This window comes from Eptesicus fuscus, chromosome 10 (genome assembly GCF_027574615.1).
Source record: "Eptesicus fuscus isolate TK198812 chromosome 10, DD_ASM_mEF_20220401, whole genome shotgun sequence".
NCBI classification, from domain to species: domain Eukaryota; kingdom Metazoa; phylum Chordata; class Mammalia; order Chiroptera; family Vespertilionidae; genus Eptesicus; species Eptesicus fuscus.
The window spans coordinates 61938921-61961560 of NC_072482.1; the positions used below are offsets into that span (position 1 = coordinate 61938921).

Sequence of the window (22640 nt, forward strand, 5' to 3'; positions counted from 1 at the left end):
GAACTCCTTAAAAAAACTCAAACCTTTTGCTTTGTTTTTAAAACAAAAGAACAATTTGCCATTCATAATGGTGACATGGTAATCCGTGGAAGGCAGGCTTGCTACTTTACTGGTAACCGTTAATTCTGCTCATGTTCTACTCACTGATGTTTGTGGATGACTTGGTGTAAGGGAAATAAAAAGACCATCTAGAGTGGAGTTTGAGAATGATTGGGGCGAAGAGTCAGAGGTGGACAGCAACAGGCAGCTCTGCGCTCACTGCTGTCTCATAGCCGCAGCGCATTTATTAGTTCACTTGTTGGCAGAGGCTAATGCTTTGTTTTGTAAATACACGAGAGCCGCGGTCGCCAGCCTTTCAGACCTCACGGGCCACCAAGGGTCCACGGGCCACCAGTTGGCGGCCGCTGCACTAGAGAGTGATAGGTTCCAGTTCTTAAGACTAAGCGGCCAAATGCCTATAGCTCCATGTGAAACCTGAATACAGCTTAGAAGCACAATTACGGAACTACCATCATGTGGACTTGATCAGATGACTCCTTCTGAGACAATAAAGACCCAGGAAGCAATTCGTTGCCACATCTTTGACCCAAAGAAATCTTGAAATCTGGGACATAGTGGTTTACCTAGTAGTTTACTATACATGGTAGTTCACTTAGCTTGCCCTTTTTTTAATTATCAATATTTAAGTAGTGAACATTAATCATCTTGACCTCTATACATTCACAGAAATCCTCCATGGTATTATTTTCTTGACATATAATATAGGACTACCTCACTTATGACACAGAAGATTTCAGTTTTTTATCAGGGCGTTGGAAAGACATTGGGAATGAAAGGAAACCTTTCTAAGTACTTGATCCCGACAGTCCGCCTACCTCAGCTTTCATGTCCAACTAAAACCGTAGCTTAATCAATTCTTGCTTAATCAGAAGGAAGCCAATGGTGATTCTGGGATTAAAAGGCAAGGGAGTGCAAGTTGTTAAGGGGGTCAAAATAGTAAGATTTAAGTGCTTTGTTCTAATAAATGGATATAAAAGGAATATTAACTAATGTGGCCGGTAGATCGTCTGACAGAGGAAAACTGAAGAAATTTCCAACCTCTGTGTAATAATGAACACTTACTAAAATGCTTTACCAGGGGCTTTTCAAATCACGCTGGCAGTTTGACGATGAGGTTTTGTTTTCACTTGTGTTTTCTTTGGCAGGAAGATGGATGACCACTGACAGCAGATGCATGCTTGTGCCTTAGCCTTACAGCTTACATGCTGAACTCCTGTAAAAGGCTCCCCTTTCCTCGTGGTAATGATGTTTTGTCTCACAGGAGTTTTTGAAAATGCTGTTGTTGTCTGTGTCTACAGTGTAGAAGTTAACCCACAAGTTCCCAAATTAATTAAAGATGTTCCTAGCCTTTCAGTATGAGCTCTGTAAGAAGAGTATTTTGGAGTTGGATGTTGCTAAGCATGTAAGTGATAGGAACTATCTACATAAAATAACATTAAGAAATCAAATGAGATATGTGATACTATTTTGGATATACAGGGTGGGGCAAAAGTAGGCTTATAGTTGTACATATAAAAAATAATACAATAATGAATAAATAATACAAGAATAAACTTTCATGTACTCACAACTGTAAACCTACTTTTGCCCCACCCTGTATGACTTTTATTCTTTATCAGATAATACTTTTTAGTGTCAGTTATTAAAATAGTGGATCTTAAAAATATTTTAAATGTGTGTGAACACAAATCCTTTCTACTGTGATCTTCCCTCAGTGTGGTCTTCTATAGTGTGTTCTAATTGCTAGAAAGCAATGGGCAAATGTATCTTTCATGATTCAGCCTATATTGGCCTATTACTTTAGGGACCCAGGGCTTATTAGCAAAAGTGCTGTATTTTGATCCCAGACTGTGAATTTGGTGCCTTTTTTTTTTTCCTACCAAAGAAAGATTGGATCAAGATTGGTGCTAAATTTCATGTTTCTTTCAAAATGATTTTTTTCTTTTAAAGTATATATAACACAATAGGAAATGTGTAGATCCAGCAGTATTATGTACGTTACATTTTTTATATACATCTGAGGGGGGAAAAACTCACCTATAAAGCAATTTTTTAGTTCAAATATCTACTTAGAGGTATGTAATTTTGGTAAGCACATAAGGCTTTAAATTATGCAACTTACATGAAAATGATCACCAAATGAAAACTTAATGCTAACATAGCCCCAAACATCTCTGGTCAATGTTTCTAGCACAAAGTTAGCTATTCAAAGTATTCTGTAATTCTGAGGGTGTGTAAAAAATTATGTATATTTTGTTATACAATTATAGACATGCAAAACAACTTTCGATTGCACTTTTTTTAAGTAGATATTTTAAGATATTTTTTTCAGGCTAAAACCAGAGTTCTGGGGGTCATCAATCTTAAAACTTGAACAATGAGTTACCTTAAAAAAATTCACACTGAAAGTATTATTGTTCATCTTTTAGATTTAACCTAAAGACTTAAATTAGTAAGGACTGTGTCTGAGTCAGGCTCAGCAAATTTCATACCTCGGATTTAACAAGGGCTGTCAGCATCAAGGTTGTGACTGTGTGACACTCACCTAAAATCCCACCTGGAATTCCACGTGGATTTCTGAGTCCTGATGTACCTGAACGTAGGACTCAGATGAAGTGGGGACCACAGGTTTTTATTTAATCCTGCTGTCTTGTATAGACTTTGCCTTAACTATGTTATGAGGATGTGCTAAATGTAAATTAGAAAAATGATACTATCATTTTACTAACTAGGAAGACCATACATTTAGAATCTACTAGAGTTTCCTGGATTCTCTGTTAATTAAGAACTCCTCTGTACTGTTAGCATGAGCTATGTGTGGAAGGGAGAATGGGAACTTGTTAATCAGAAGTTACAGTAAAGAGATTAAGTATCCCTTTATAGTAACGTCTGAGGTACCTGTTAAGATACGTGTTGTGGTTTGAGAAGTGTAAGACTGAGCAGGCACTGCACGGTGCTTGGCAAATTTGCATTTTGTCACTTTGGTCTCTTGCCAGTTTATTTTAGCCTGAAAATTATAGCTACCACAGACTGAACCCTACAGTATTATTAAGAGAGAGCTTGGGCCCTGACTGCTTTGGCTCAGTGGATAGAGCATCGGCCTGCGGACTCAAGGGTCCCAGGTTCGATTCCGGTCAAGGGCATGTACCTTGGTTGCGGGCACATCCCCAGTAGGGGGTGTGCAGGAGGCAGCTGATTGATGTTTCTCTCTCATCGATGTTTCCACTCTCTCTCCCTCTCCCTTCTTCTCTGTAAAGAATCAATAAAATATATTTTTTTAAAAAAGAGAGAGATTGGATATTTTAATTATCTCCTAGTATAATATGACCTTTTTCATCCCAATGTATTTTAATGTTTATATGAAAAGTAATTTTTAAGTTATTTTGCATATTTTCAAAGTTAGAAAAACATACTTTATCTTAGACATCAAAACCAAATTATCCCAAGAACATGCTGTACACCGCAATGTAGCGCTGACTCCCTACCTACACAGGATGCCATCTTTGGCACAATAGTTGTTTAAGTGTAGAACACTGTGCGAAATGATTATGTTGGATTTCATCAGTATGCAATATTTTAGTATGTGCCTTTTAAAAAATGTATCTTTTTAAAGAGTTTAATTTATAATTGATTTTTATAATGTGCAATTTAATATAGAGAACCAAAATCTTTTAAATGAAAAGAGTTTTATAATCATTAGGAGGATAAGATCATTTTACTGTGGAACAATGTGATTTTCTCAGTAAATATAATAAAAATTTTAGCAAATTTCTATAAGGCTTTATGATTATATTTATAGAATTGCTGGGGAGTAAGGGGAAAATTATACTAAAATGAAAAAAAAAACAATCTGTGTTGAATAAAAGATAATATGCTATGTGATTTTTAAGCTGTATCAATCTATTCCAAGTATGTTTGGGTTTTGTTTTTCCTCTGAAATAAAGGACAGGGGTAGAAATGACCCAAAAACACTGGAGAGTCTAAAAACTATTTCTGTTTGACATTTTTTAAATAGTTAACTAGAAGCCCAGTGCATGAAATTCATGCATGGATAGGGTCCCTAGCAGCTGCCAGCCAGAGCCTTCTTTCATTCTGTGCCACCCCCTGGTGGTCAGCGCATGTCATAGAGAGCGATCCAACTCCTGGTTGGTCGAACTCCCGAGGGGACACTTGGCATATTAGGCTTTTATATATATAGATGTACACTAATATTTCTTTTATTTACACTGATTATATTTGTTAAATTGAGCCAATATAGGTGACCTCCTACTCATTGATAATATCAGGGGATGACCAAGAACGAGGCTGGAATATTAAAAAAACAATGCCCTGTTATGATGGATTACCCACATTCAGAGGATGTTTATTTCATGAGCCCTAACTACAGAGCAAGACATTATTTATGTTGAATGGTGCTAAAGAGATTTTTTACATTACACTCAAGAACATGGAATTGCAATACATCTTTTAATCCAGTAATTACTTACATGCCTGCAAATAAGTGCCAGAATGTGCAGGCCACTGGAGGGCTTTGGAGAAAACCGGGAAAGAATGGGTATCACAAATTGTTACTGATTATGAGCAAGGTAAAATTCACTCTCCTGAAAAAAATAATTTTTATGGATTAAATTAGAATCCTAATGTATACAGAAAATCTGATTATCATAGTATCAAACTTTAAGGATTTAAAAGTTCTCTTTTCATAGTTTCCTACAGAAAAACCTAAAATTTTTAATTTAAGACTTATTTTTTAAATCCTCAACTCAAGAGTCACCAGTGTCTTGACCCCTTCAGGGACAGGAAGCTCACTACCTCACACAGTGGTGTCCAGAACTGAGCCCTCTGCCTCCCATGCTCACCTCTTCCAGCTCTACCTCCTTTTACCTGTCCTTGCCGTGGTCATCTATGGGCCTCCTGGACCACTCCCTTATATCCAAACCCAGCAACTGGCATTTGGTCCAACATTCAATATTCATGTGGAGCAACTTTATTTTCTCACACACTTAACAGAGGTCCTTGTAACCTTGTCATCTCTGGAAATGGCTTGATCTTTGAAATCTTAGAAACCAACATCCCTCTCTCTCATCACAGCTCCCTATATCTTTATTCCCTCTTCCTCCCTTCCATTGGGCCTGCTCTTCAACTTGGAGATCATCCTTCCATTGACTCCTCCATTCCCTCCCACTCCCCATTCTGTCTCAGTCAGATCTCTTCAATCTCTACTTTCTTCCCTAACCCTTACCCTGGGATCTTCAAAACTCTATTAACCTCATTAGTTGCCCCTACATCACCTTCCCCAAATTAAATATTTCCAGTTTCCTCAACTGTCTATTCTCTCTTGTATCATCATTTCCCCTCTCTTTATTGGATCATTTCCATCAGCATATATACAAGCTACTTATTATATACATAGCAGCTTGGGGGAGAGGGGAGATCTCTTTTAAACCACATGCCCCCTATAGCTATTGCCTCATTTCCTTCCATTCATTTATAAAAGACACACAAAAACATTCTTGAAGAAATTTCTACCTACTCTCTCCAATTTTATCTCCTCCCATTCTTTCTTCACTTCACTGAACTGCTTTTCTCAAGGTTACCACTGGCCTCCACAGCATTAATTCCAATAGACACTTTTTTTAAATATCTCAAGAAAAACGATTTTAAATGATAATGTTACATGCCATAAACATTAATATTTCAAGAATAAAGGGATTTTAAGTATAATAATATTACTAAAACTGTACTAACAATGATATCACAAAAGTTATAGGAAATATTAAATTCTGTAAATAATAGGATTGCTTCTAGAATATTTTTCTCCCCCTCTGGCTCTATTTTTGTTCATCAGCTTATGTTGTTCATTATATACCACAAATGAGTGAGATCATGCGATATTTCTCTTTCTCTGACTGGCTTATTTCGCTTAGCATGATGCTCTCCAGGTCCATCCATGCTGTTGCAAATGGTAAGAGTTCCTTCTTTTTTACAGCAGCATAGTATTCCATTGTGTAGATGTACCACAGTTTTCTAAACCACTCATCTGCTGATGGGCACCTAGGCTGTTTCCAAATCTTAGCTATTGTAAATTGTGTTGCTATGAACATAGGGGTGCATATATCCTTTCTGATTGGTGTTTCTGGTTTCTTGGGATATATTCCTAGGAGTGGGATTACTGGGTCAAATGGGAGTTCTATTTTTAACTTTTTTAAAAAAATATATTTTATTGATTTTTTACAGAGGGGAAGGGAGAGGGATAGAGAGCTAGAAACATCGATGAGAGAGAAACATCGACCAGCTGCCTCCTGCGCACCCCCTACTGGGGATGTGCCCGCAACCAAGGTACATGCCCTTGACTGGAATCGAACCTGGGACCCTTCAGTCCGCAGGCCGACGCTCTATCCACTGAGCCAAACCAGTTTCGGCTATTTTTAACTTAAAAAAATAAAAAATATAAATATATATATCTTTATTGATTTCAGAGAGGAAGGGAGAGGTTGAGAGAGGTAGAAACATCAATGATGAGAGAGAATCATTGATTGGCTGCCTCCTGCACCCCCACAACCCTCCTATTGGGGATAGAGCCTGTAGCCTGGGCATATGCCCTTGGCTGGAATCAAACCTGGGGCCCTTCAGTACACAGGCTGACACTCTATCCACTGAGCCAAACTGTCTAGGACCATTTTTAACTTTTTGAGGAAGCTCCATACTATTCTCCACTGTGGCTGCACCAGTCTGCATTCCCACCAGCAGTGCACGAGGGTTCCTTTTTCTCCGCATCCTCGCCAGCACTTGTCGTTTGTTGATGATATCCATTCTGACAGGGGTGAGCTGGTACCTCATTGTTTTGTTGCATCTCTTGGATAACTAGTGACTTTGAGCATGTTTTCATATGTCTCTTGGCCTTCTGTATGTCCTCTTTTGAAAAGTGTCTATTAGGTCTTTGCCCATTTTTTGATTGGATTGTTTATCTTCCTTTTGTTAAGTAGTATGAGTCAATAGCACTTTTCAACCTTCATTTCATGTGTTGCAGTGAATCAGTCCTGATCTCTGAATCAGGCTTGCAATATACCACACTTACCTGATTTTCCTCCATCTTTCTAGCCACTCCTTCTCAGTCTGCTTTGCTGGGTCCTGCTCATCTCCCAACCTCTAAATACTGAGAGTACATTACAGCTTACTTTTTGAACCCCTTCTCTCATCTGTTCACCCCCTAGGTCAAGCATGTCAAACTCAAAGGCTCACACGGGCCAAAGAAACAAGGTTTAAGTTTATGTGGGCTGCAAAAAAACAAAAGCTTCAATTTTCATAGAAACGTAGGTTTATTTCAATAGAGACATGCTGAATGCAAAGGGCTGAAACAAATGAGTAATCATTAACATAAAATAATAGAACATTTTAATAAAATAATATTTTTTTTCTTGAACATTAACTTACCAGACACTGAATAACTGTACAAATTAATAAGAGTAACACAAATAAACCTATTTTTCTTGTTCTCCGAAAGCAAAATATTTCCTGTTGCGCACACCATACAAGCAAGTCCAAGACTAATGACGTGGCAACCGGCTGCTAAAATATTCGCTGCTAGTATTAGTGGAGAGAAATGGTGCACCTGCGAGTAAGGTGTGTAAGGGAAATGAATGCAACACAGTTATAGTAATCAGTCATTAGCGAATGTTGTAGTTCATTATTAATAATTATGTATAACAGGATATTGTAAAAATTAAGTTAAGAAGTCTTTATTAGAACGTTTCTTACATACCGTTATATTGGCTGGGCCGAAAACATTCATTGTGGACCACACGTAGCCCGCGGGCCGTGAGATGGACATGCTTGGTCTAGGTCAGTGGTTGGCAAACGCATTAGTCAACAGAGCCAAATATCAACAGTACAACGACTGAAATTTCTTTCGAGAGCCAAATTTTTTAAACTTAAACTTCTTCAAATGCCACTTCTTCAAAATAGACTCGCCCAGGCCATAGTATTTTGTGGAAGAGCCACACTCAAGGCGCCAAAGAGCCGCATGTGGCTCGAGAGCCGCAGTTTGCCGACCACGGGACTAAGCTATACAAGGGTAGGGTTTTTGGTCTATCGTTTTATCTCCAACATTTATAAAAGTGCCTGGCAGGGAGTAGGTGCTCAATAATTATTTGTTGACTAAATGAATGGCTTTCAAACCTGTCAACATTAGCATATGGACTTCCTCCATCTGGGGAACACTTCTCCAGGGAACTCAGCCAGCGCAGCTGCAGTGGCAGCATCAGGATCCGGGGCGAGCTTGGCTGGCATGGCTGCTCCAGGGCCGAAAGAGGGCTCACATAGTTGGGAGATAGCTTCCTAAAGTCAAAAGATGGTCTTCCGTGTGATTTTCAAAGTCCTTCACAATCTGGCCCCCAAATGCCTTTCTGGACTACTACTCGGAGAGAACTTTCCACTCAAAGGAATCAAACTCACTACTTTTTAACCCACTTTGCAAGTCCCCACCTTAAGGCCTCTTAAAGTTTTTCCTTGCCCAATCCTGACTCAAATCTCAAATCTCTCTTGAGCTTCATCAGAGGGTCTAGGTACACACAATGCTTAGTTTTCTCTCTGCCCTTCCTTTACTCTGTTTTGACTTCTCTGTGCAAATTCCCAAGCCTTTTCTGACCCACCTGTTGAACACATTTTGAATACTTTAATTTGTATACCTGGGACTTGACTGAATCCTCCTTCACTGATCTAGGGTTCCCTCTCCATCCTTCCTGGATGTTTACAATGGAGTGACTTTTTATGCCCTAGTTTTGGATATAATAATTTTGTTAAAGAATTATTAAAATGCAGCACTTATGCTAACCTTTTTTTTTAATTACCTACCACAAAATTTTGAAGGGTAACCCCAATCTGGGGAGAAGGAAGTAACAGTATTAATTGGTATTAAACCCGTTTCATGTTGTTTTTACTATTGGGACAAAAATGAGAGTAAGGAGTGGTTTTAAATGGATTAAGCTGTTTGCTGCTCTTCTCAAAGTCAGAATTGCAAGGAACCTCGCAATCACCTAACTTAACCCATGCATTTGGAAAGTGAGGCTGAGGGAGGGTATTGTTCAAGAACATGACTCACAGGACAGTTCAGAAGCCTTTCCCAACACTACCATACCTTAAAATACCCCCCTTCTATTACTCTATCTACTTTATTCTGCTGTATTTCTCTTTAGAGTACTTATTACTCTCTGACATCATATTACAAATGCATTTGTCCTTTGTCTATTTTGTCCATGAGGAAAAGAATTTGTGTTCATTTTTTCATTGTTAGAAAAATGCCTGGCACATACTAGGTGTTTAATAACTAACAACTGAATCAAGGTAGGCTTTTATATAGTTTGCTTAAAAATAGAAAATAAAAATACTGGTATTGATGTTTGTTCCTAGCTTAGCAACACAACAGTCAACATTTGCCATTGAGCAACATTTGCCATTATGGGGATTTCCGCAGAGGTTTTGGACATTTTCCAAGAAGGCGGGCAGTATCAAGTGTGGTAATAGATGGCGGTGATCAGGCAAGAATGGCTAAAAGCCTCCTGTAATTCCCAGCTTTTCCTTTGCTCCAGGGCAAAGCAGTAGCTAACTCTGGATAAGTGGCCTCCTCTGTGTAGAAATGGAGGAAGATCAAATCACTTAGAGAGCACCTACCTCAGTCCCTTCCCTTCTTTCCTTCCCTTTCCCCTTCCTTCCCCACTTTCGCTTTTGATTGCTTTGTTTTTATTCTCTTGATAAATTGGTTTTGGCTAATAATAGTACAGCACAGCAAAGATTTTATTGATCAGTACAACACAGGAGACCATTATGATGGTAGGTTCAGTGTCCTGGTAGTCTTAAATGTTACAATGAGTCCAGCTAAAGGAAAGTCTGTTTACCTTTTTAAAAGAAAATTTAATTTAAAAATCAGTAAATTTTTATTTTTAATAAAAAAATTAATGATGTAAAACACACTGATGTCAGATCTTTAAAAAATATTTCCAACTTTTCAAAGTACATAGCACAAACATAAACGTTATCTTTACTGAAATAAAATCTTTGTGAGCGTTGGTTTTAATAGACTGGGCTGTTAGGGATGAGGTTACAGATACCTTTCTTTTCAACCAGATCAAACTTTCCTCAGAGAGACCTTGCCTGATTCTGAAACCTAAAACAGGTTCTCTTAAGTCATAGCATCTGTGTGCCTTCTGAGGCTGGCTGGGAAGGGAATTACGGACCCTAATGCATGCCGATGAGAGACAGTTTGCAGGGGAAATGCTAATGAGACTCAGGTTTGTAGTCTGGGAGCCTAAGTGGCTGAGAGAGAATCAGGTGCAAAAGGAACTATTCACACATGTTGAGGCTGAGGTCTGTTTGGTCAAAGAGCAAAAGGCCGTACCTTCTCTGCTGGCATAACTTTACCCAGGGATCCTGCATATCGATGCCTCCCAGTTCCTTAAACAGTGGGCTTAGTTGCAGGGATTGGCGAGAGGAGCTACTGTTACGCTGTTCATGCAGCCGCTGGCCTGCTGCCCGAGCTTGGGCAAGCGGCTTCATTCTCTGTGTCTTCCTCCTCCTGTCTGCACCACGAGGATCACATGGAACTTACACGGTGGTTATGAGGGATAAATGGGACCATACACGTGAACGCTTACATGTGAGTTTCAACAAATGTTAAGTGACAGATAAGCGACAGATCAATAGGCGACAGATCTCAAAAGCGCGAGAATTTTAGAGAGTTGTTTAAAGGACAGGCCTTCGAGCTCCCTTTGCCCGGAGAGGCCCCGAGCGGACAGGAAGGCCTCCCTTGCAATCCTCGGACCCTATGGCCGCCTCGTCTCACCTCGGGATTCGCCGGGCCCAGGCTGCAGCTCCCGCTCGCTCCGCCAGGGGCGCCAGCCGCGGGCCTCTGTGGGCTCCGCTAGGCGCTAAGGCCGGAGAGCGAGCCCGGTCTCCTAGGCAACGACGTCAACAGCCGGTTTGCGGCGCAGCCTGGGAAAGAGGGCACATTTCCGCCACGTGATCCGCACCGGTGCCGCGCGTGCAGGAGGGGTGCGTGCGCAGCCCGCAGCCACCGGCGGGTCCCGAAGTTGGACTTGGCTGCCCTGACCGGGCGCCGCCCCCAGGGAGGTGGCGCCAGCGGCGACGGCGGGATCTGGAGGCCCGAGGCGTCGCCCAGGCCCCGCTGAGAAGCCGGGCAGCAGCAAGACCGCTGCTCCCGAGCCGCCGAGCTGGAGTTGGAAGTGGAACTCCGCGGGGCCGGGCCCCCGGCTGCTGGGCAGCGGCTCCTCCAGGCCGAGGCGCCGGGGGAGGATGAGCTGGAGGCGGGGGCAGCCTCCCGGCGGAGCGGCGGGGCCCGGAGCACGCTGCGCTGGTTCATCACCGCGATCCTGTGTGCTTCCTTCCTGGGGCTGGTGAGCGCAGGACTGGAACCCTCCCGGGTCGGGGCGTGAGCGGGCGTCCTGCCGGGAATGTGGTCTCGCCTCCGCTACTTGCAAACTGTGTGCCCTTGGCGCCTTAACCTGCCGGAGCCTCAGTTTTGTAATCTGGAAAATGGGCACAGTTCTGTTCTTGGAGGGTTATTGTCAAGGGCGAAGTTGATTTTTCCGCTTCAGCAAACCTTCCTACCCCTCCTCCGTGGGGTGGGGAGATACAGGAGGGGTTGTCAGGTCTATAGTCGCTGCCCCCCCTCCTCCCCTTCAAATTATTACACAAAACTGCTTTTCTCTTCTTCTCACCAAAGTCAGCCAGACCTTCTTTTTGCAGTTGGGGAAATATAGCCAGAGAGGGAAAGTGACTTTTGCTGATGACACAGCTAGTTAAGGGGCAGAGCCAGGAATAGCGTGTCTCTTATTTTACCCACGACTCCGTGTAAAACAAACCTTCAGATGCTTCGGTGTTTCTCTTAGAGCTAGCCGCAAGGCTGGAAGTTCCTTTTGCCAACCCCCGCCATTCCCTTATTTCGGGAAGCCTACCCCTGGTCTTGAATGTTGGGACCCTGGGGAGTGGGGAGGGTGTGTCCTCTGAGGAGGGTCGCGTCTGGTCACCTAGGGCAGTGGTCGGCAAACCGCGGCTCGCGAGCCACATGCGGCTCTTGGGCCCCTTGAGTGTGGCTCTTCCACAAAATACCACCGCCTGGGCGAGTCTTTAGAAGAAGTTTAAGTTTAAAAAAGGTGGCTCTCAAAAGAGATTTCAAAAGTTGTACTGTTGATATTTGGCTCTGTTGACTAATGAGTTTGCCGACCATTGACCTAGGGTCTTTCTCTGAGCCATAACTGATTCTTAGAATATTTTGAGTTGAGAAAGGAAAGATGATTGCAGCCGCTTGATGAACCCTGACTGTGGGCCAGATGCTGTTGTCCATGCTTTGAAGGCAGACACTGATTGCAGCGGGCCCTGGGGCCTCCCCTGTGCCTGTCCTGAGGTCTGCTCCAGCTGGGGGGGCGCAGCCAGCGTGCAGAGCGGAGCAGTGCAATGAGAATAAATTGTTCTCCCCACCTTTTGATTGAATTTATTGGGGTGTTGTTGGTTAACGATATTTATGTTTCGGGTGCACAATTCTTACAACATATCTGTACACTGTATTGTGTATTTACCACCCCAAGTCAGGTCTCCGTCACCATTTCACCCCTATACTCTCCTCCACCTCTCCCCTCCCCGTCACCACACTGTTGTGTGTGCCCATGAGCTCTTTCTCCTTTTTGCTCAATCCCCCTACCCCCAGTCGCCCCCACAGCTGTCAGTCTGCTCTCTATTTATGAGTCTGTTTGTATTTTGCTTGTTACTTCATTTAGTTAATTGGATGCCACATATGAGTGAGATCATATGGTACGTGTCTTTCTCTGACCGGCTTATTTCACTTAGCATAATGCTCTCCAAGTCCACCCTTGCTGTTGCAAAGAGTAAGAGTTCCTTCTTTTTTATGGCTGAGTAGTATTTCATTGTGTAAATACCACAGCTTTTTTTAATCCACTCATCTACTGATGGATACTTGGGCTGCTTCCAAATCTTGGCTATTGTAATAATGCTGCAGAAAATTATTCTTTTTTTAAAATATATTTTTTTATTGATTTCAGAGGGTAAGGGAAAGTGAGAGAGAGATAGAAACATCAGTGATGAGAGAGAATCATTGATCGGCTGCCTCCTGCATGTCCCCCACTGGGGATCGAACCCGCAACCTGGGCATGTGCCCTTGACCGGAATCGAACCTAGGACCCTTCAGTCCACAGGCCGACGCTCCATCCACTGAGCCAAACCAGTTAGGGCAGAAAATTATTCTTGACATGTAGACCAAATAGAAACACTTTTTAAGTGTTCAACAAATTTCCTCTGAAAGCCAACAGTAACCCTTATTTCTTGCCAACACTACATTGTCTTTGAGTAAAATTTTATTTTTAAAGTAATTGTTTACACGTGTATGTAATATTCTCGAAGAAAGCCTTCTAGATAGTACTCCTGATGGTGTGGGGTTTTCTTTGAGGAAAAACGTAGGTTTATAAATGTTTAAATTGTTTATCTCCTGCGTGTTTTATTTGCCATTGTTCAAAGGAATCGCTGACCCCATGTGCATCCGGAAATACTGCTGTCTGTTCCCCACCCCCCACCTCTGCTTTCTTCCTCCTCACCTAATGGCTTCATTTGACTGCTGGTTTTGCATTCCCACTGTCTTTCTGGTGTTTGGGCTGGGAATGTCAGCACAAGAGGTCCCAACCTGTAGCTGGAATATATTAGTAAATATTTTTTTCCTCTTTATTTTTTTCCATCACCATATATCTCCCTATCTTCTTCCACCTCCACGCACCCCTTCCCCCATCCTCAATCACTACACAGTTGTCCATGTCCATGAGTTCTTTTTCTTTTTTTTTTCCCTCAATCTCCCCGGGGCTGTCCGCCTGCTCTCTCGCTATGGATCTGTCTCTCTTTTGCTTGATAGTTCAGTTTGCTTGTTAGATTACACATATTGTTGTCAACATCAAAAAGGGGAATAATATTTTGATGATTTAATAGTTAAAAATTGCAACATCTAAATTCTTGTGTCCGCTATTTGTGCATGTAGTATGTTTCAAAATATACAAAACTATTTCAGAAATTATCTTAACGTTACATTTTACTAACTGTTAATACAAAACAGTCTTTTATGGTTTCCAAAAAGGAAACAATGGTAGCAAAAGCCAAAAGAATTAAAAGAATTTTTTTTAAAATTGGGAGTTGTTAAAACTAGGAAAACAGTAGGAGTTGGCACACTGAAACTAGTGAAAAAAAGCTACCACATAGATAGGCATTATTTTAATGGTTGTAAAAAAAACCAAAACCTTTTGTCTTTTATTAAAATCTTAGGGATTGAGTATCGCTATCCTGGGACCCACGTTTCAAGATCTGGCAACAAACGTGAACCGTAACATCAGCAGCCTGTCTCTGATTTTTGTGGGCCGCGCGACTGGGTATTTGAGTGGCTCTGTGATTGGCGGAGTTCTTTTTGACAGTATGAATCCTTTTCTGCTTCTGGGTAAGTGAACTAACTTTACCTTCCTTATGACTTTCAGGGAATTTATCATTTGTCTTTAAGTTTGAAACATACCAGCTTGCAGAGTGGTTGACAACTGAAGTGGGTGGGTAGGCCTCCTCAGTAGCAGGCAGGTTTCCCTGCTGCCTGCAGCTTCGGGGGACCTGTGCTGGGCCGCTCTGGTGATGCAGCCCTAGAGTGTGTTAGCGGTCCTCGGCCTTCCCGACCGTCGCTGTCATGTAGGCACCACTGCTGGATCACATACTAGTTGTCCCAAGAGCTCTGCTTGTCAGAGTGGAGGGCAGATCTGGGGTCACTATAGATCAAAATGAGTTTCTTGAACCTGCCTAAGCTAACCCGTGGGCTGAGAATGGAGGGGGTGGGTGGTGGGAGTGGTGAAAGGACATAAGCTAGATTTTTGTCCCTGCTGCCCCGTGTCAGTGATGGCCCCAGACCTCTCCACCTCACCCTGGAAATAGATGGCAAAGCTTTTAGCTTACTCTTTTTAAAATAAATTGACATGCTCACAGAAAGTTTGGGTTAATGTGATAAAACTGCTTTGGAAAAAAGGAAAATAATTTACTCTTGTTGATGAATAAATAAATAATCCTCTGACTTCCAGATGTGTTGAAAGAATATACTTCTTTGATTTCCCTCCCTAGTCCCCAAATAACTTATTTAATCCATTTCTCCTGCAACCTTCTATAGTAATTGCATTTTATTTTTTATCTTTTTGTTTTTTAACCTCAGATCTAAAATTCTCTTTAGGTTCTTAAATATGAAATATTGAAATAAATAATTTTAGAGCTGTCTGTTTTGCTATAAAACTGCCTTGTGGTATAACTTATAGTTTGATTATTAGCAGTGCTAGAAATGCATTCATGTTGGAATAGTTTTTATAGCCCATAAAGATTTGAAAGCTTTTAAATGAAATAACGATTGGTAGAAGATGAACCTCTCAGATGCTGACTTGATCCATGCCTCTTCGCACGAACCCTGTTTCTTTTTTTTTTTTTTTTTTTAAATATATTTTATTGATTTTTTACAGAAAGGAAGGGAGAGAGATAGAGAGCTAGAAACATCGATGAGAGAGAAACACCGATCAGCTGCCTCCTGCACGCCCCCTACTGGGGATGTGCCCGCAACCCAGGTACATGCCATTGACCGGAATCGAACCCGGGACCTTTCAGTCCGCAGGCCGACGCTCCATCCACTGAGCCACACCGGTTTCGGCGAACCCTGTTTCTTATAGCTGACTTTTACCTTTCTTCTTAGGGGTGTCAATGTTGGCTACCACAGTCAGTCTTTACCTTGTTCCATTTTGTAAGACTGCGGTGTTACTGATTGTCATGACGTCTGTCTTCGGGGTTTCCATGGGCATTCTGGATACAGGTCAGTGAGCCTTTCAGTGTCATCTCTGGGACGAAGGACTTTGTTCTAGAAAAAGCAGAGCAGATGATATTAAATTGTCACTGGCAGGCACTGGCCTACTGAGGTGTTTGTGGGGTACCCTAGTCACAACTCCCCTTCTGGCAAGCACTCTTTCTGTCAGAGTACCTGTGTTTGAGCAGCCAGCCACAGAGTGAATTTAAATAATTGTGTTCTGTGAGAGATTATTGATTGACAGGATCCAAACAGGGCCTCGTTCCCACTCCCCATGCGGGTAACTCAGTGCAGATGAGCACGTTTTCTTTTTGGGGTATAACTGGATCATTGTAGTATGGGAAGAATTGATGGGTCAATAGGTTGAACCAAGTTTGGAACAATTATTTCGCTGAGAAATCATAGAAGCAGCTCTTGAATTTAAAATGCACTCTGCCTTTCAGACCAAGAGAAACCTGTGCTATGTATTATGTTTCTTCTCTTCCTTTTCTCTTAAAAGTCCCAGCCTTCCTGCAGGAGATCCTCTCCATGTATCATGTACCTTGATATGTTTTAAAACCTACAAAATAACGTACATGACATTTGTTCATCCCTAAAACCAGCTTTTCCCTCCTCTTCCCCACTCTACTGTTATTTGATAGGACGGGAAAATATTTTACACTTTAGGCTTAGTTTGGTTGTGAAATTACAGGGTGGAATTTACCTGCAAATATATTGAAAGAAAGAGAGAGAAAGGAAATTCAAGACTTGATGCTTCTTGCCTTTCACCTTGCCAGGTGTGTAGATAGTGTACGTGCAGGTGCGAGGGTACCCCTGTACCTGCAGTGGGCACAGCAGAATCCTGTAGTGTTCGGGTTTCTGAACATGTGTGTTGCATCTGCTATATACATAAATAATATTCCTCAAGTGGCTGTCAATCGCAAGTACAGAAAGAGTTGGTAATTTGGCCATGATCTGACGATAATATATATTTGAAATATTTATAAATAAATGTATGCGTATCTTCCCACCCCCCAGGCTGGTATTAGAACTATATTATAAACAGCCTGGTTCAAGGAGGTAGTGGTTTACCAGCTTGTAGAATTCCGTTTGTGAATTTTTGATGTTACAGTGCTTGGAGTTCTCTGGTGGTGGCGGCTTAGAGTTCCTTAATCATGGAATTGACTTAGTTGCAACATTTGATAACTTAGAATATTATAATCCTTGTGCCATGTAAAGTAGACTCATCTTCTTAGAGTAATGAACTGTTTTTGCTTTGTTTTACTAAGTTACTATGTTAAGTAATTTTTCTCACCTTTCATTGGTAGGTGGTAACGTCTTAATCTTGGCTGTTTGGGGGGACAAAGGAGCCCCACATATGCAGGCCTTACACTTCAGCTTTGCCTTGGGTGCCTTTTTGGCTCCACTGCTGGCTAAGTTGGCACTGGGCACGACAGTGTCTGCTGAAAACCACACCGAGGCCGACTGGAACCGTTCCGCCCCCCGCCTGTCACCTGAAGCTGCCCCAGAGTCTCTGTTTGGAGTCCCTGACAATATGAGTTTACTGTGGGCTTATGCTGTTATTGCTACTTACATATTTGTAGTGTCTACCTTTCTTTTTGCTCTGTTTTTCAAAAGCTCACAGCAGGAAAAAGCAAAAACATCTGCTCAGAGGTCTCGAAGAGCTAAATATCACAAGGCACTTCTCTGTCTCCTTTTCCTGTTTTTCTTTTTTTATGTTGGAGCTGAAGTAACGTACGGCTCTTACGTTTTCTCATTTGCAACCACTCATGCCGGCATGTCCGAAGGCGAAGCGGCCGGGTTGAACTCCATCTTCTGGGGGACCTTTGCAGCCTGCAGGGGCCTGGCAATCTTTTTTGCTACGTGTTTACAACCTGGAACCATGCTTGTGCTGAGCAACATTGGCAGCCTGCTGTCCTCATTGCTCCTGGTGCTTTTCAACAAGAGCCCAGTTTGTCTGTGGATCGCAACGTCCGTGTACGGGGCCTCAATGGCAACCACGTTTCCCAGTGGCATTTCTTGGATTGAGCAGTACACGACCATCCATGGGAAAGCCGCAGCGTTTTTTGTAGTTGGTGCTTCCCTGGGAGAAATGGCTATTCCTGCAGTCATTGGGATTCTTCAAGGAAAATACCCTGACTTACCTGTCGTTTTGTATACCTCTTTGGGGTCAGCAGTAGCCACGGCTGTTTTATTTCCTGTGATGTATAAATTAGCCACCTCACCTCTCAGTCGTCAGCAAAAAGAACACAGGAAAAGTGAGGACCAGAAATCGTTGCTCTCTAGCTCTGGGCTAAATGACCATGAGGAAGAGAATGAAGAAGATGATGCAGAAAAATGGAATGAAATGGATTTTGAAGTGATTGAAATGAATGATACCATGAGGGATTCTGTAGTAGAGACATCTAGAAATACTGTGATGGAGTCCACAGCAGAAGTCTTCAACCAGTTTCACTCAGATGCATTAGTGTGTGAGTTCTCTCCAGTTAATGCTGGCAAGTCCCCTGAGAATCGCCTTGCAAGAAACCAGGACAAGAGGGACTAACACAGAGAAGATGGATTATTTACGGACTTCCTTGAATAATCGCCAGTTCTCCAGAGGCCAGTTCGAGCAGAGCATGAGCAGATTTTCAACATGCTTTGGGGATCAGAATGTCTGTGTCAGTGTGCAGCAAATGCTGCAGAGTTTTGATACGTTCTGTAATCCCCAGAGTCCTCCATAAAGAACCACTGGTCTCAGCAGGATCGTGTCAGGCTAGTGTTTGGCCTGTGGCTCATCAGGTAGTATTTTATGGTCTTCGCCTCTCAGAGCATGCAAAGAAGGCATTTGTTTTTGAGAAGTTGGGTGGTGTTTTATAGAGTGAAACCATCTAGTTGAATTGATTAGTTGAACAAATTATCAATCGTCAGTATCCTACCAGGGGAGTTGAAGTGCGTCGTTTCATAAAATAGCCTCTTTGACAATGGACAGAGATTGTTCATGTTTTTCCCTATCTGTAGTGTTTGGACCGAAGAACGCTAATGCCTCATTGGATGTCTGATTTCTGTGAAGAGAGCACAGAACAGGGCCCTAGAGACCTGGCTTCAAGCCTTGGCGGCTGCTCACTAGCCCTACGGCCTGGACTCCGTCGCCTAACTTACCTAGGCCTCGTGTATCTCAGCTCTTGATCTCTGATTCTGTAAGTGAAACTGAGACGACTTTCAAACTAGGAATCCCTAAGTTTTAAAGTTTGTGTAAGATGAATGCTAGAAATTAATGTGCCACCCCTTTCTTCATTTCAAATGAGAAGTGAAACAAAATTGATAGCTTCAAGAATGTGCTACTGACTATGAATACATGTCAATTTAAGAGACTCTAAAGAATACATTTTTAAATGTATTTCATCGATTCTAAAATAACGGTTTTTCACATTTTTAACATCTCTGAAATCAGAATGTCTTAAAATCAATGATTAACATTGTGACAAATTGAATTGACAGTTTTTTCCATATACACATATAGAGTAATGTTGCGTTTTACAACCAGTGTCTTAGATCCAGTGGAATATGCAGTTCATTCAATTATGGAGTTTATTTTTAACCATTTTAAAAAGAAAGATTATTTTTCTATGTGGATTTTCTCTGTGTTAAAATGAGGTTTGGAAATGCTGTTTTAGAGTTGCTACGTTAGCAGGAGGACTGTGACCGGGGTCTCGGGAGGTCCTTTGCCTGCCTCAGCAACAATCTGGACCTGAGGCTTGCTGTTGCAGAATCGCCCCTCCTTGAGTCTGATTGGTAATCACACTGTGAGCACGGTAAGCCGGCCGCCAGTTCCACTTGCAATCAGGCACAGCTCCCAGTGATTGGGATACTTGTATCCCCTCTCCAGGGCTCTTCTTCCCGGGGTTGAAATACCTAGGGAATCAGAGTAATGATGAGAAAGTGGCTTGGTGGCCTCGGAGTCAAAGATCACAGTGGTACTTCATGTACAGAGCGTGGCAAAGCTGGTGTGGGCCGTCCTTTGAAAAATTACTGGCATTCATGACACATTTTGTTCACTTCTCTTTACTAAGTTTTATGCTGACTGACATCATCATTTCTACCTGATTGCAGTATGTCTGCTTTCTCTTAAGTATATAAATTTGCCTTTGTTTTTTTCTTAAGTGAATGACAGCACTTTCCTTGACTACTGCCCGTTCACCTTATATACCTGCCAATATATTAGTTTATAGTAATAATCTAGCAGTTTTGGAGAGGGCTGATGGGGAAATGAAGAGTGACAACCTATGCTTTTTGCTCTTCTTATATACGCTTTTCTCCTAGCCAGACCTTGGAGACGGCCTCTGCTCTAGTTATTGCCCTTCCTTGGGTTGTTGGAATTTAGACAGTGGCAGCTACATTGAAGGGGCAGAAGATGCAGCTCAGGGAGAGAAGGATGGGTAATAAGAACATAGCAGAAAATTTAGAAATCCACACTGGAAAACTCACTAGAGTTGCACAAATCAAAATGTGAATGGCCATATGAGGTTATAGGCATTGTTAAAGTTTGATAATGTATTTCCATATTGGAAGAATAAGACTTAGTACAATTCTAAGAATTAGCATTCATCTTAATCAGTTCTTTTTTTTTTTTTTAAATCCTCACCCGAGGATATTTTTCCATTGATTTTTAGAGAGAATGGAAGGGAGAGGGAGAGACAGAGAGAAACATTGATGTGAGAGGGGCACATTGATAGGTTGCCTACCACATGCACCCCGACCAGGGCTGGGGGTCAAGCCTGCAACCAAGGTACATGCCCTTGACTGGAATCAAATCTGGGACCCATCAGTCTGCAGGCCGATGCTCTAATTACTGAGCCAAACCGGCTAGGGCCTAAGCCAGTGATGGGCAACCTTTTGAGCTTGGTGTGTCAGACTTCGCCAAAAAACTGAGCATAACTTGGGTAGTGTGTCACTTTGAGGAAAAAACATTATTTCACAAATGTTTCATCCTTGGCATGCGGCCGCCTCAGCGGCCGCGTGTCATCAGAAATGGATACGCATGTCAGTGCTGACACACGTGTCATAGGTTCGCCATCACTGGCCTAAGCTCTTTCCCTCAATGCACTTTGGCTAATTGGCATCTGAATTAGGTTGAACTTGAGTTGGATTTTTATTTAGTTATAAACAGTTTCATATCTACTGTTTAAGGTTTACAACACAGTTTTTACAGTCAAGGAGAATTGTTCTTTATTTTCCAACATTTTTCTGTGGTCACCTTATGTCCTCTCTTGTCATCTATTCCTGCCCTGTTTATTTTTAAAAAATTTTCAGAGATGATCCCTTAGCTTTTGCACTGTGGCTGTTAATTCTTTTATATTGTTTTAATGTCTTCCTTTTGGCTTATATTTTAAATTGCAGAATGCTGTTTGTGTCTGGTCTCTGAATGTATTGCAGCTTGCCTTTGATGCATTTGGTTATGTTAGTTAGTTAATGGATGGCCTGGAGAAGTGTTTTGAAGTTGTTCAATGACATGAGTAGCTTCAGGGGATGGGCTTTTTAGCTTCTGAGTTTAAACTTGTTGAGTTTATAAGATGCTTTAAACAATTTATTTTTAACTGAGATAAAATATACATAACAAAATTTATCATTTTAACCATTTAAAAAATATATATTTTATTGATTTTAGAGAGGAAGGGAGAGAGAGAGAGAGAGAGAAACATCAATGATGAGAGAGAATCATTGACCAGCTGCCTCCTGCATGACCCCCACTGGGGATTGAGCCCGCAACCCAGGCATGTGCCCCTGGTCAGAATTGAACCTGGGACTTTTCAGTCTGCAGGCTGACGCTCTATCCATTGAGCTAAACCAGCTGGGCTCATTTTAACCATTTTTAAATGCTTAGTTAAGTGGCATTAATTACGTTCACATTCTTGTGCAGCCATCACTGCCATCATCCACAGAACATTTTTCGTGTGTTCTGAATCTGCACCCATTAAACCAGTGGTCGCCAACTGGTGGTCCGCAGACCACTGGTGGTCTGTGGGATCCGAAAGGTTGGTGACCACTGCATTAAACAATAACTCCATGCCACTCTCCTCTAGCCCCTGACAACCTCATTCTACTTTCTGTCTTACGAATTTTTTTTTCTTTTAATCCTCACCCAAGGATATTTCCCCATTGATTTTTAGAGATAGTGGAAGAGAGGGAGGAGGGGGGGAGAGAGAGAGAGAGAGAGAGTGAGAGACATCGATATGCGAGAGACACATTGACTGGTTACCTTGAACGTGCCCCAACTGGAGCCAGGGATCAAGCCTGCTACCGAGGTACATGCCTTTGACCGGGAATTGAACACTGTGGTCCACAGGCTGGCACTCTAACCACTAAGCAAACTGGCTAGGGCTGAAATTTTTTTTTATCTGAAAGACCAGTGGTATTTAATTGGTAGTTACAATATAGTGATTTGATATTTTTATACCTTACAGTGTGGTCCCCCCACTAATTCTACTTCTTGTCTTTATGAATTTGACTACTCTGAGTACTTCATGTATGTGGAATCATACAGTATTTGCCCTTTGATGACTGGCTTACTTCACTCAGTGTAATGTCTTCAAGGTTTATTCATGTTGTAGTATGTTAAAATTTCCTTTGTAAGTCTGAATATTATTATTTCATTTTATGTATATGTTGTTTATCCATTTATCTGTTGATGGACACACGGGTGATTTTTACTTTTGGCAAT

At 41.9% G+C, this 22640-nt stretch overlaps 1 protein-coding gene across 1 annotated transcript; it reads left to right on the forward strand.

Annotated features, from left to right (window-relative positions):
• Positions 1-9582: 9582 nt before the first annotated feature.
• Positions 9583-19194, forward strand: MFSD4B (major facilitator superfamily domain containing 4B). Its single transcript, XM_028140202.2, is given in 6 exon segments — positions 9583-9619; positions 11248-11468; positions 14392-14560; positions 15833-15949; positions 17248-18455; positions 18457-19194. Coding segments are annotated over 6 exon segments (1959 nt in total). The 3' UTR covers positions 18664-19194.
• Positions 19195-22640: the final 3446 nt, after the last annotated feature.